Below are 15,062 nucleotides of genomic sequence, written 5' to 3'. Positions count from 1 at the left end.
GGCGGTGAGGTGAACGAACATGCAGTCCCCACAGGCCTCTGCAGCGGCACCGCCTGGTCGCAGTGAGCGGACCTACAGAAACGCGGCTGTGTGCGACACAGCTCCGAAACACAAGCCAACCAGTGCGCGTGGCAGGCCACCCAACACAGCCATCTACTCCAGCTCCAGGGACAGAGCCCCTGGCAGTGGCAGCACGGCCACACTTCACCCCGGAGCCGACTTCCTGAGCAATCCTGGCTAACGGGCCTCTGCCTTCCGTGGGGCCACCAGGCCCCAGCGGGACGCCCACCGGGTGTGCGGGAGTCCATCCCCTTCGGGTGCTAGCGGCAGGCCGAAGGGTGTGGGGAGACCACAATGCCTGGCCTGCTCGACGGAGCGTGCGCTCCGCGTACGGCAGTGCCCGTCTGCTGCTCCTGGTACCCAAGCAGTCAAAAAAAATGAATGGGGAGGGGCTTGGGGGGCCGGGTGAAAAAGGTCGGGTCAAAAAGCACAAACTGGCAGCTACAGAGTCGTCCCGGGAACGTGAAGTACAGCCTAGAGAACACAGTTAGTAGTGCTGTGATAACTACGCACGGTGACGGGTGGGCGCTAGACTTACGAGGGGCCACTTCGTAAGGTACATAAATGTCTAGTCACTGTGTTATACGCCTGAAACCAATATAACACTGAATGTCAACTAATTGAAAAAAATTTTAACAAATTTTTAAAGTTTTATTTTTTGTTTTTTACCAGTGCCACATGACACCCTACAGAATGAATGACTCCTAATCGGAGACTGCTGCTGCCACTCCAAGACGCTCCTATTTTCCCTAAGGCCCAGAACAAACAACAGAAAGCCAAGGTCCTCACACAGAAACACAGGCCAGCCTTCCAGCCCAGTGCTCCCATGCAGTGTGGGTCTGGGGGCTGAGCACTCGGGGCCACGGGGCAGGGTGCTCCCCAAGGCCGCTGCCAGCAGGCGCCCACTGCCCCGCCCTGCTCCCCGCACCAGCCGTGGTGAGGCTTCTGCACCGCAACCCGCATCTCTCAGACCTCAGCTTCACACTCGGCCCATCACAGACAGGAATGCGGGTCCTCTCTCTGGGCCTGGACTTTAGCAACGTGGGACCTAAACCAGCAGTTTCCAGGAAGCTATGTGCACGAGGGTCCTGGGACAAAATACGTAACTTACTTTCCCTTTAATCTCATCCTCTATAAATATTCTTTACTGGGTGTTTTATAATGCATCTAAAATATTAAAGTAAAACATGTAAATAATTTAGAGGTAAGTAAACATGTGAGCTCAGTTGAAGGGCTGTGCTCCCAAGTTCCAAAGAAGTTTTGAAATCAATCATCTAAATAATCTACCAACTAAATTTCTAACACTGTTACCTCCAGCATTATAAAATTCTTAAGGCCACTGATTTTAATTAAGCAATAGCTGGTTTCAAATATAACTTCAAATTGTAATTAAAATAAATTGCCAACTTCATATAAAATTGAAAAAATACATACCTATTATGTGTTTTAATACATGTCACTAAACTGGAGATGATATATAATAATATGATTTCAAATCCATGTTTCAGGGAATACAAAAAAATATACTAAATTTTTAAATAATTCACGGCCCAGTTGTGACCTAGTGAATGGCCCCCAAATTATACTATTTTGCTGACGGAGTAACAATCTATTATTAATGCTAATTTCCAACATATCCACTTTGTTTTCATATCTTAAATGTTTAAAATAGTTAATAAATGACCAACTAAAACAACAGGCCTCTAAACTAGCTGATGCTTCTCAAAGTGAGTTGAGGGTTCTGCCTGAAGGGGAAATATCATTTATGCAAATAATCAAAACACATGTACCTTAAAAGCTATTTAAAATCAGCTGAGATGAGGTAACAAAGCTATGAGGTCCTAGCGTTTCAATCGGTAAACCAGGATAAGTAAAGGAACTTTCATCCATATAACCTCTTACGACTCAAACGAAAGCATTCCAAATCAAGAAATCGGAGCAAAATAATCTTTAAAAAATAAGGGTGAGCAGGCACCACTGTCTCCCTGTTGTGTCTTAAAACAAACTGTGCACTCAAGACAGGGTGGGGTATTATATGTAACTGAACTTGGAAGTCAGTGTTGAGCCAGCAGCACACATCGGTTGTTAACAAACTCTGCAAAGCCAGTGACCCCAGCCATGGGAATCAAAGGAAGAGAATTCTCCAAGAGACGGGCACATACCCAATCCTCACCACCACACTGAGTGAGTATCGCCCTAAATTCAAGTATTTAGAGTCCAAACTAAGAAAGATGACAAAGCACTCTACCCCTACGAGTAAGACTGCCAGATTAAAATTCACCAAAAAAAAGGAAACATCATTCAAGAAGAAAAACTTTTATTTGTTCTAGTTCATCAAACTTCTTTCTAGTTGGATGCAAAAAACAGGGTTTGGCAAAAGTCAGTTTACAGTTGTGAACTGTACATGAAGCACAGAATTTATTCTTGTGTTGTTATTAATTACTGTATTAGTTTTCATACGAACAACTGTAAAGCTCCCTTTGCCCCACCTCACACACCGTCTGCTGTACAGCCTTCATCCTGAATAAACCGGTTAACCTGCGCGCCGCCTGGCTGCGCCCACGAGCCTGCCCCTCCCAACCCTAACGGAACTTCCCGTCGCCAAGACCCCGCACCGTGGGCACCGGGCGTATCTCGCCTGCTCGTGACAACAGAGCACTGAGGCTTCGCGGAGATGCAAGCAGAGTTAACCACCAAATGCAAGGCGCCAAAGCGCAGAGAAACACGGACAGAGGAACTCGTGCTACCTCAGCAGGTCACTCAGCGTGCACATGTCACAGTTCTCAACACACGTAGTTCAGAGACAGTTCAGGAACCACGCTGGTTTCTGCCCAATCCAGATTAAATATTCTTCTCGTTTACCATTTCCTAGTTCAGTTACTTTGAATTAAAAGCTAATACAAAGTAGTACTATGCAAAATAACCTAAGAAGTTTGCCCTTCAAGAAATTATACCCCTAAAAATAGAAATTCATCTACCTCATTAGTGTTCCAACGGTGCCTCTCTTTGGGTAAACTTGAACATTTCGGCAGACATTCAAGCAGCTTTTTCGGTAAAAAGATTTTTACATGACTACTATTGCTGTTCCCATGATCATCTATAAAGAAGAAAACAATAAATTCAGAGAAAATAATAGAGACAATCTCCTTTTAAGCACACTGGCGAGATCAGAGACCGCGCTCAGGTCAGTCGCCGAGAGCCCGGGGCCGTCAGGTCTCAGTTAAACTAACGCGCCCCTCACACGCCATCAGACGGGCGGGCGGGGTCTGGCCCACAGCCCCAAACGGGAGCGAGCTTCTGCTCCCCGCCAAGCTGGTGAGCAGGGGCTGCCCCCAGCAGCTGCCCGTGACCCGAACGTTACTTTTAAAGGTTCTTGCACCAGGTTTCTGTGAAGACCATCAAAATTGCAAAATGATTTAACCTCACCAAACCCAGAAATCTTCTATTAACCAGTTGAAAAGTTTTAAAAGTTGTTTTCAGGGAAGAAGAATTCTAATAAAATAGGACTATTTTATTCATGAACTAATACTACTTCATCCCCTAGAATACAAATGAGACTTACCCTTTCAAAAGCAAATTACCAATCTTATAGATATAAGGAATTCAAAACCACAGTTAGCTAGGTAATACAAAAGCTGGCCTTTCTAGCCTAAATGAAAAGTATACCACTTCAATTAACCCGATTTACATAGACATATCTGTGTCATTAATGTATTTCATCAAAACGTAACTGCTAAATCAGTGAAAGAAAAATCCATTACTTTCAGACCAGACAGAGGTCCCACTACCTGATCATCAGCCTCCCTGACCCTTCTGGGAGAGACCGTTCCCTTGATCGTGTCATGCGTTTATTTATTTACACGTCATTTCCTATTTCATTCCTGTAGCGAAGTCCCTTCGCCTGGCTCAAAATTTCTTGACAGTTTTGGCACATTTAGTTCCAACTTTCGAATTACCCACGCCCAATTTTTTAATTGCTAAATGGAAGCCCCAATGTCCAAAGGGCACAGTACGTAACCAGACACTAAGGAGCAACGCATTAGATACTAAACACTGAATGTGCCCCAGAAAGTCACAGGTGAAACAGCTTATTCTGGTATTAACAAGGTAGAACAGAAACAATGAACTCCAAGTCAAGAGTCCAGGATTCAGGCCCAGTTCTGCTACTTACTAATTGTGTGACCTTGGGTAAGTTACTTAATATCTTCAGTTTTCCTGAATCAAGGAGAATTAGATCATCTCCAATTCTCCTCCAGGCATAAATCCCTCCAGAACTGACTGTCATCCAGTGACTACCTATCTACCAATTAAACAGCCTTATGTGGCATCAGGTATTAACAATGGTAAAAGTGAAATACAACAACACATTTTTCCAGTCATTTACTATAATGTGGCTTAGCACAGTCTCTTTTTGGAACACGTGAAAAGCATAAAAGAATAAAAAATATTTTCTACAATCACAGTAAAATCCTCTCCAAACATTTTTCACCTGATTTACACATTTCTTCTCAAGGAAAAGATCTTAACAGGAAAATATTGGGCACAGAAATAAAGTCTAAAAAAATTTACTGCATCATATGGAAATATTTTATAGGGAGGAACCTAGCACTGAGTTTTGGCGTTGTAAATCTTGCTTGGTCCATGAACTACACAACCAGCTGAATTATAATGCCCGTCCTCTATTCCTACAAGCAGTATAAAACTCGGAAAACTTCAGAACCGACTGCTTTTAAGGATCCAAAATTTTAACTTAATAGTAAAATCAAACTAAACTTTTTAAAAAATCTTGCTGTGGAACAAAAAAAGAGTGCTCAACAAAGAGAAGTTCCTAGAAAGTTCTGTTTTAATTACAGCTGATAAAGCCTGGTAACTGCATGTGCTTACGCATGCTCCCTGCAAGCCACCCCGAGGGAGGGACTGCGGCCCATAAACCGCGGCCCATAAAGTGCAGAACACCAAAGCACCTGGGCCTCTACCTCCCTGCCCTTCTCTCTGCCTCTGCAGTGGGCTTGTCCTTATTTGTAACATCTCCCAGGATGTGCACAATTCTGAAAGTAGAGGAGAAATTCTAACACACCTATACTCAATTCAAATGCTCACCAGTTACAGGGTGCCTTTTACAATAGCAGTGCCCTGCTAGGCGGCACTCAGTCAATGGCACATCCGGAATTGTATCCATATAGTCCTATCACTGAGAAAAAGTACTTAAAATATAATTTCGAACGATAGCAAGAGAATACTAAACCTCAGCTTCTCAGGTTCTAGTCACAACCTGACGTCAATTATCTGCCCTTTTAGCCTTTTTGAGGAACCCGCTGTCTCGGTAACGTATCAAGTGTACCTATCTGTGTACAGGCATGTCTACTTGTGTGTGCATGTGTGCGCACGCATGTGGAGAGGGACAGAGAACTGTTCTCAACAGCACGGGTCCCTGCTGCAGGAGAGCCGTCCGCCTGCCACTCTGACGTGGGACTGGGGTCTCCCCCTCTGACGTGGGATCGGGCCATGAGACCCGGCCCGAAGGCTCCCGAGGAGGAGGAGGAGGAGGAGGAGGGCTGTGTAAGCACCACCTCAATCAAGGTTCTAAATACAGCGCCTTACGGCAGGCTCGGCCCTGGGTTCAAAAGGAACAGGGGTGTGACAGGCCAATGAGTTCCCCTTAATCAGTGTTTAAACTGTGCTGTTCCCGGGATTTTAGGTTCGTGCTGAATATAAAGTGGATGTTTTGAAGAAACGTAACAACGGGTAATTTTCCCACTGTGCATTATGAAGATGGCAATTTTAACACTGGGAAAAAGAACATTAGGAACTCAAATAGGCAAAATGTGAAAAGCCTTATTTTCAAACTTCAGCTTTCCCAGTTCAACGTGTGATAAAAAGGAATTCTGCTTTTCCGCTGGAAAAGCACGGCTCACACGGCCGCACTGCGCGGAGCTGCGCTGTTTACTGCAGAGCCGCTTCCTCCCGTCTGGGGCTAACCACACGTGAGGCAGCGATGAGAGAGACGCTCGCCCTGGCCCCCGGGACGGCGCCGGGCTGGCGTCAGAGGGCAGTGGGCGCTGCGCCGCGCCGCGCCGCCGTCCGCCGCGCCCGGGGCCGAGTGCAGGCAGCGAGGGGGCTCCGCACTGCGACACGGAAGTGCCAGCCGAGCGCAGTGAAACGCTTCGTCATCATCATCTGGCAGAATGTCCATGTGTGATACATGATTTTAGAAAATTATTTTCTAACCTCCTTCACAATAAAAATAACTTCGTGAAGCTCCTGAAATTGACAGATGATTGGCTTGGCTGACAGCTCTAATTCTAGAGAATGACCATCCTTTTCAGTCAACCCCCAAATATTTTCCAAATAATCGTCTCAGACACATAGTATAATTTAACTAAAACTTTCTGAAACATACAAAAATGCTCATTCACTTAATCAGGCAAAAAAGTAGAATTCTTGTTTTCCTGTTTTATTTCTAGAAACTGAGATTCGCATTGCCAAATCCTTCATTTAAATCCAGAGAAATACCTTTGACCTTTTCCTTGCAACACACTGTTGACTTCTGCAGAGTGAATTGTAACAGTAGTAACTGTAACCTGGAAATGATGCGCCATTTTAAGTCATAATTAATAAAAAATAAATAATTTTGGTTCTGTGAATAATTACAAACACTGGTACTCAGTCAAGTTGATTATGATAAATGTCTCAACCAAACTGCTCAAAAGAAGTCAGTTATAACAGTGTATCCAATTGCTGGATCTTATTGGGAATGTATTTGATCAACAACTTGGAGTGGTAAAATTAAAAGGAAGCTCTACAATTTTCTGTTTAGCTCTAATTATTATGTGCTTCGATTTAATTAGTAGGATAGGAACTGATTCAGGAAAACATAACCACACACTGTTCCCCTCAAGTCAGCACAGCGCTCGCAGGCAGCAGCCAACACTGCACCGCTAATGTGAGACCTTCAATCACCACTCGTCCAAGACAAATATCAATTAAGCACCAGCGATGTGCCAGCACTGGTATGATTTCTCCTTATCCTTTTCCAAAGAGATTCTCCAAAATGAGTTAAACTCAGCTGTAATTATCCAAAAGATATTTCAAGTTAAAAAAAACAAAATATCATTTTTTAACAGAAAAACATAACTAGTTTTGCCATTTAACAACCCCTTTCCTCCTGAGAGCGTGTGGTCATCAAATCTCGCCCTTTCTATTTTTTAGGTGGCCCAGATTTACCCTTTTTTCCTGTCAATTGTATTATCAAATCTCTGGCCCAGGTTTAGGTCAACTCATAACCCAGGTTCAGTAAACTTCTATTTATCTGCATTTACATTTCCGGTCTGAAGATGGGTGGGTGGGGGCAGAGCTTCCCAGGGGGCAGCACGGGAGCCCTGTGGTCAAGCACTTCCACCTGGATCTGGGGGCCTCTCCTGCTTCGCTCCCTTCAGTGTCCATCGGAGCTACTTCCTACAACCTCTGGGGGCGCACACGTCTGTGGGGCTCTGTGTCGGGCACCCAGGAAGGGGTTCACATGGCGCTCTCTCATTCAGTCCTCACAAGACCCCATCAGGGCGCAGCTGCCCCCATCTTACGGATGGAGAGCCAGAGGGCCAGACTAACTTGCCCGAAATCTACAGCTAGCAAGTGGCTCAAATGGGATTCACACGCGCCCTGCGGCTTCTCCCACATGGCTCCTCCTCTAAGTCCTCTGGAATCTGACACCGGAATTATAGAATCTTTGTTTTGGAATCTAACATTTGCAGAGCGCTTTGAATCCCCCGTGGGGTTAAACCTTGGCCGTTTTAATCCTCGTGGAAAGGTTATGAGGGGAGTATTACTGTGCTACCCCCAGAAGGATTAAGTAACTCATCTAAGATCACACAGCAAGTTAAAGGCAGAACCCGGGTCTTCTAAATCCTGCTCAGAGGCCACCCCCTGCGCTGCGATGACGGCAACACTCGCGCTGCCAAGCCCACCCCTTCCTGTAAGTCAAAAGCTTTTCGAATCCTACCTTCTAGAGGTGGCACGGTGTTGAGAACACAGTAGGTGCTAGTTCCGCAGAATACACTTTGGGAAACGCTCTAAGGAAACAGAAAATAAAATGTAAAACTAATCTTTGAAAAAGATACACACTGGCTCTTCTGTGGTCTTCCTGCCAAAGATGCACAACCTGGATCAAACCCCAAAGGAGAACAGTCCACGAAGCGGCTGGCCTGCACTCTTGCAGAGAGCCAAGGTCACGCGAGCCAGAGACTGAGGGGATGCCGTGCACCGGCGGAGACGGAGGAGACCACCGGTGCGCCCAGGGTCCCGGCTGGAACGCGCTCTGCGGATGTCACCACCGGGCCCAGCGCGCGCACGGCGGGAGCGGCATCTGGGGGTGAGACGGTGGGGCTGTCTCAGGGTGAGCTCCCCGGTTCTGACAACTGTTCTGTGGTTATGGAGAAGACTGTTCTGGTTTGCAGGAAATACAGAAATTCGGGGGGGAGGGGGACGTGTTGAAACACATTGGCAACTTATTCTCACATAGTTCAAGGAGGGAAAAGTTCTTTGCACCACAGTTTTCTGTAGGTTTGAGTGCTGCAAAATTTAAAATCTGTGTGTGTGAATAAAGATATATTCTGGGAACATGTATTGTGTGTAAAAAGATCAACAGGGACAGATGTGTGTGACACAGCACACTTTTATTAAGAAGAACCAACGCCATGTTCATTTTGTAGCTCGGCCCACGTCCAGTGATGTTATTAACCGTTTCCCCACGGCAACCCGAACGCCCGCCTGGCTCAGAAGGACCCATGGAGCGCCAGCCAACAGCACGGCAGGGGCCGGAGGTCAGGAAGCAGGTGAAGAACAGGTGGCTGCTTCGTGCAGACAAACTTAAAGTTTTCACACTAAAAACCTACACAATGACAACTTTAAAAAAAAGGAAAAGTTTTCTGTGAGTCTTGCCAGCCAATTATTTTCGGTCCTAAGAATATCCTTTTCTTTTGGTTACAGTAGTAAATAAATTTTTAGATTACTCATCCTGCATTACAAACCACATATTTATATACTAGAAATCCAAGGATTGTTTAGAAAGTTTGACAACCGCCTCAACATTTTATATTTACAATATAAACAGCTCACTTCTTTCACTTACTAGCTGTCCTTGGGAAAAGAATTTAACCTCTATACTACCTCATCTCGTAACTCCTAGGGCTGCTGGGGGAACTGAATGGGATAAAGCATACAATAGTGCTTTAAATCCCAAGTACCGCATCAATATAAAACGTTACCGTGGTCAGTAAGGATAATCTTCAACAACGTTACGATTTTCTAAGAACAGACTAAGGATGGCCTAAATTTTTTGCGCCAAAAAGAGAGCTGAAATCTGACTAACGCTAGCTTCCCTGAATTTTTAACTTTCCTCCTCATATCCATGATCAAATGCTTCACCATCAATAAGTCTTTCTCCACAATGTGACTCCTAGCTACCAGGATAAGTATCAGCTTCCTAATTACTTATTTTCTGTTTCTGGAAAGTTCTTGTTCCAAGACTTTTACTGGCCCTCCATGTAACTTAATCAATAATGGTAACTGCTGACGGGCAACCTGTGGCAGCATCTGCAGTAACAACCTAAGAACTACGGGCGAACCTCAGAACCGACGTTCCCCTTGGGAAGTCCAACGTGTTCCTGCCCGAGACGATGAGCGTGCGCCGATGGAGGGACACCACGAACACCGGCCCCTGAGAAGCCGGCAGCACTGACTTCACGTAACGTGTGCAAGGGCCGCCGGCCACAGCCCTCTGACCACACCGACGCAACGTCTCATCTTAGTGTGGCTTCTGAATGGGAACTTGAAATTTTGTGATGTTAACAAGAATGTCTTACATTGAAGGCTTAACATTTTCTGGTTTCCTATTACCAAAAAAAAAAGTGGCGTAAGTTTACCACTTATCAAGACATCTTAATGGCATTAACATCAAAGTTTTACAAATCACTAATGTACAGCAGTACACACCAATTAACGGCTTTGGGGTGGGGAGGACTATCACACCTGACTTCAAAGTCTGATGATAGGTAAATCAATGGTAAAATATACCAAATAACAAATCAGAGGGATTAAACACCCAAAATAACATGTAACAGAAACATCACAACCAACCAACCAACCATGATCTCTCCGCAGCACTGGCATAACAAACAATCTTAATGGTTCAGTTTAATGAGGATGGAAACTCAGACAAGTTGAGAGTGAAATCAAATGTCATTCTACCCGCAGAAAAAACAGGCTCAAAACAGGTAAGCCAAGAAACCACAAGGCAACTCACAGGAGAAATGGCTACCTTGAGTCACATGCCCAGGAGCCAGATGCTGAGGGAGGCCCTTCCTCTGGACCTCTGGAGACCTGTTTCCCAGGCAGAGAGGGGGCCACCCCCGAGCCAAGGGTCTGGAGAGCTGGGGTCCCGCACCCCAGCTCCAGCGGCCCGGCGGAGGAGTCTGGGCAAACGGCTGACCCCTCTGCCCACGGAACCGTGCGGAGGGGAAAAGCACAAGATCAATGTTGGGGAGGGCCGGTTCAAGCCTTCCCAGGCCTCCCTGGCGGCCTCTGACCTCAACTCCAACCTCTGGCCCCTTGGGCGCCTTCCTCCCACTGTCCACAGCCAGTGCCATCTAAGCGGCCGCTCCTAAGACACATGCCTCTTCATTACAACCCCTTCCACCTGTTCTTCAAACAGCAGCAAGTACGTAGCATGTGCCAGACACTGTCCTCGGAGCTGGGACCCAGCAGCCAGCAAGACAGACAAAAGCCCTTCCTACCTTAGTGGGGTGCACGCCGGGGGCAGGGGGAGTAGGGAGATGAAGGCTTTGGAGGAAAGAAAATGGGGCGGTGTGCACAGGTGAAACACCAGGTAGGGGCAGCCCTGTGTCTGAATGAACATCCGTGTCAGGGGAGGGGCCGTATGCCTGGAGCACCCAGACCCCAAGCGGCGTGGCTCCACCTTCAGGGTGCATGCGCGTCACCTGAGGCTCTGGCTAAGAGGCAGGCTCTGACTCGCAGGTCTTGGCGGGGCCTGCACTGTGCCCCAAGCACGATGTGGGCTCCGGCCTTGAGTGTCAGGAACTACGTGGTCTGCAAGATCAGGAATCTGACCTAAAAAAGACCCTTTGGGGCCCTTCTTCTGCCTCTGTAACTTTCTAAGTAAACTTTCTCTTATAAAATAAATATACAAAAAGATGCTCTCAGTCCTATCATTCCTTGACTGCACCATTCCATGAATTCCTAAACAGATGAAGTACTTCTGGCTGTTAACACAAACTGTAATATCAAGCTGTACCAGAATACCCAAACAAGATAATTAAAAGAAGCTCTAGGGATGGTTAATTAGCATAGTGTCCAGCGGCTCTGGAAGTGGTCAAGAGGGGAAAACAGACGCCCTATAAAACAGACCCCTGCCTTCAGAAAGTACAGTGTGGAGGCAGAGGTAACACGAAAGCACGGGGGCGGAGAGGTCACGTGTGACTGAGCACGGGCTAACGGGAGGGCGGCGGCGGCGGCACGGACTCCGGGCGCTGCCCGTGCACCAAGCACGCAGTCCCTGGAGACACAGACTGTTCCACTCACGCTCGCCTCCCCTCGGGACGCCGCACGCGGCCACGTTCCGTACGTACGCACACAGTCGTTGGGTGTCGGAACAAATGAAACAAAATGCTATGTAATAAGAAGTGATTACAGGCTTTTGAACACAGAAGTAGCATGATGAAAACTGTATTTACAGTGCTTTGAAATAAGGACTGAGAACATTTAAGTCTCCACAGAGTCCTTTTAAAGCTAACTGAGGACGCACGGGGCTTATTAAATCAAAGACGGAGAGCGGCCACACTGAACGCAGTAAACCACTTGTATCAATTAGAAGTGATGCACTGAAAACAACTTCCTCGTGAACTTCGCCGTGACGTGCGCGGGCTCTGCAGGTCCACTGGTCAGTACAGACTCCATGGCTCAGGCACAGCCGCGCTCGGGCCGCGTCCGGGACTCTGAGCCCCTTCGCTGCCCTGGCCAGTCTCGCGGGGCATTCCGGGGTCACCCCTGGGTCCGGGAGGGAGGCTGGCTCGCAACAACCTCGGGGCTCCAACTCCACCAGTATTCACTCCCTGCTCGTGCAGAGTCCCGAACTGGGTGCCCGTCCGTCAGCGAGCGCTCCTCCGCCGGGCAGCAGCGTGGACACGGGCACACGCGGGCACGCCCTCCGTCCCGTGGCAGGAGCCCTCCGGGGTCACCGGGGCCCTGCGCGGCCAGCAGGGAGGAGGGGAAGGGCACGACAACTGCGCCTGGAGGGTTTTACGGGCCGGCCGGCCGGAAGTGGCCCACTTCTCGGCTCTCGGCTCTCGGCTCCCCCGGCCCAAAGGCGGCCCCAGAGCCACACCTGACTGCGAGGGAGGCTGGGAAACGCAGCCTGGCTCCGCGCCCAGGAAGAGAAGATGGAGTTCACGATCGGCTGGCAGTCGCTGCCACAGTGCCATTTGTCACTGTTTTGTTTTTTTTAATTACAGAAAAGTCATTCCTTTCAGAAATGTCTTCTGTTAACCTACAACTCTACCTTTAATTCCTAAAGCCATTCAACACCTAAAACCAATCTAATAGTTTTTCTTCTCTGGTAAAGTACTTTTCTAACATCGTCGAAAGACGACTGTAACAAGGGCATCCTTAAAGAGATGTCTGGCTTTCTGTTCTGGTATCTCAGGTACTTAATGGCTGGCTAATAATAGAAGCGCAAGTATTTTTTTTAATTCACGACGTTCCCAGAAGTGCACGGGAAGAAAAAAGACTGGCCCCGCTGCTTGCCTCGGTGACAGTGACGACGGTGAGACCCGCTGAAGGCCATCGGCTGTCTGAAGGACCCTCTCCCTCACTGAAGGCCACCCGAGCTGCCTGGCACCCATCCTCTGGTCCCTGAACAACCAAACAGGAAGACAAAAGCTACCTTAGACCCACTAAAAACTGAGTGCGTAAAAACACCCACCAGTGCTCCCAGCTACCAACAAAACACAGACTCACCTTTGGGCCAAGAATACAGGCCTGCCAGACCAGAAGGGGCCCAGGCTCCGCCCCAGGCCACGCCCTGCAGACCCTCCACAGAACAGGGCAATGCCCTCTGAGCCGAGAAGACCAGCATGCACTCCCCAACAGAAGTAACTGCAACGTTTTTTCTGAACCACAGAAGTTGGGGGGCGGGGGGACGAATATGTGATACAGTACTAAAATATTTTCTGCTCACATGTTACTTCTTTTCAAAAAGTTTAAAATATAGCATAAGTGCTACTATAAAAACCCTTGCAACATTCCTACGGGATAGAGTCAAAATTGAGGCGCACGCCCAAGTTAAAAGGGAAAAGTCCGACAGGGGGCTGACTTCGCACTCTGAAGGCCAGCTGGTGAAAAAGAAAAGGAGTAACCTCCAAGGTATTTAGGGCACAAACCATTTTAGGCTCTCAAATTGAGTTCAACGCCTGGAATTGAGTTCAAAAGCAAACAAGTAGCTAAAACAGACCACAAAACTGCTGAAGTTCCAAGAGGCTTACAGAGGAATGAATGCTACAATATCTCAAGCCTGATTTATGGCCTGAGAAATCACATTAATTGATTCACTATTACCAGATTCATGTAGAGCATACTTAAAGTGATTTCAGAATGAAAAAAACTATTCTTTCTAGATATCATCAGAACTTTCATAAATTTAATTTGGCTACGAAACCAGAATACTCAATATTCTGAAAATAATCAAAGAGCACTTATTAAATGTCCACATTTGTACAAATACATTCCAGTAGGGCATATTCATAAAAAAGCCACGCAGAATTTAAAGTGTCATTGTTTTAGTAGCACTTTTCATTGCCAGTACTAATGATAATAATATCTTTAACTCCTCAAGGACAGAGCACGTGAAACACCAACAAAGCCAACCCAACAAAGAGGCACTCCACCTGAAGTTATGTATTGCAACAAGCGTTTGCCCACAGAAACTCTTGCTGTGGTCCCACGGGTAGCAGAGCAGACTTCATGCTCACATGAACCCTAGAAAAGGAGACATCAAGGCACGTGGGGACAGACTCCTGCCTAGGGCACGGCCAGGAAGGAGCAGAGCGAGAGCCAGGAGCAGGCCCCCCAAACCCCTGCCGCTCCCACAAGAACACAGGCCCTCTCCAGGCGCCAACGCTTCCCGGAGGCAACAACGCAGACGTCCGGGCAGGAAGTGCCCCAGCTGCTCTGCCAGGGAAGCCCAGCCCCCGAGAGGACACCGAGGAGCCTCAAAGGCTACCCAGTGGTTTGAGCTGGACTCCCATCCCGAAGGCAGGCGAGCACGGACCCCCTGCACACGCCCGGGTGGCGAGCGGGGGAAAAATTTCCCCTGCTTGTCTAACACTTTTTGGTCCACGAGCCACAGACTGACCCCCCGTCACCTACCGCTACTTGCTGCTGCCCAAAAAACTGAGAGCTCATCCGAGCTCCAGGAGAGTGTGGCTCTGGTTCTCACAGCAGAGCACTCGGGCAGGCGCCCAGAGAACGGCAGCCACACTCCCCAGGCGGAACTCGGCTCCACAGGAACCTCACCTAATCCACGCACAACCAGAACCGGCAAAGGAAGCCAAGATGCACGCTGAGGCCAAAGAGGTCTTTACAAAGTCCACCCGCAAAAGCTCACACACTTCGCTGCGAGAGGGCTCCCGGCCCGCATTCCTGGCTTGATTACTACTCAACAACTCCCAGTTCTAACCAGCTGAATTACCTATCAGGTCGCCAAGCCCAGAGAAGATCAGAAGCAACGAATCAGAGGCAAAAGAAGAGCTAGAAAGTGACAGAGAGGGAAAAGCAAAGGGGTGACAAGGAATAGCAAGGACCGGTTTAAAAGAGGAAAGAAGAAACAAACAATAAAAACTGGATACAAGTACTTGAAAGGTACCGCAGTTTGGGGTCATCTATCGTGAAAGCAAACACTCTACTCACAAGGCCCTGAAAACACCACAGCATTA

General features: G+C 47.7%; 1 protein-coding gene across 12 annotated transcripts in view; it reads right to left on the bottom strand.

Moving 5' to 3' along the window:
- Positions 1 to 15,062, bottom strand: part of CAMTA1 (calmodulin binding transcription activator 1) — a 731,766-nt gene that overhangs the window by 697,605 nt on the left and 19,099 nt on the right. For 11 of the 12 annotated variants that reach the window (XR_006787936.1, XM_045858544.1, XM_045858545.1 and 8 more), the window contains exons 2-3: positions 8,060 to 8,129; positions 3,039 to 3,157 (exon numbers count right to left, since the gene is read on the bottom strand). Coding sequence is in view for 11 of the 12 variants with exons in the window: in XM_045858544.1 (XP_045714500.1) it covers positions 3,039 to 3,157; positions 8,060 to 8,129 (189 nt within the window). In the remaining variant the exon portion in view is untranslated. The remainder of the gene's footprint in view (positions 1 to 3,038; positions 3,158 to 8,059; positions 8,130 to 15,062) is intronic. The other variant, XM_045858549.1, reaches the window with a different exon arrangement.

The sequence above is a fragment of the Phyllostomus hastatus genome, unplaced genomic scaffold (genome assembly GCF_019186645.2).
Source record: "Phyllostomus hastatus isolate PE091 unplaced genomic scaffold, TTU_PhHast_1.1 phas_scaffold_182, whole genome shotgun sequence".
NCBI classification, from domain to species: Eukaryota; Metazoa; Chordata; class Mammalia; order Chiroptera; family Phyllostomidae; genus Phyllostomus; species Phyllostomus hastatus.
Note: the sequence above shows the minus strand (reverse complement) of the source record. Positions and strands in the feature narration are given on the sequence as shown.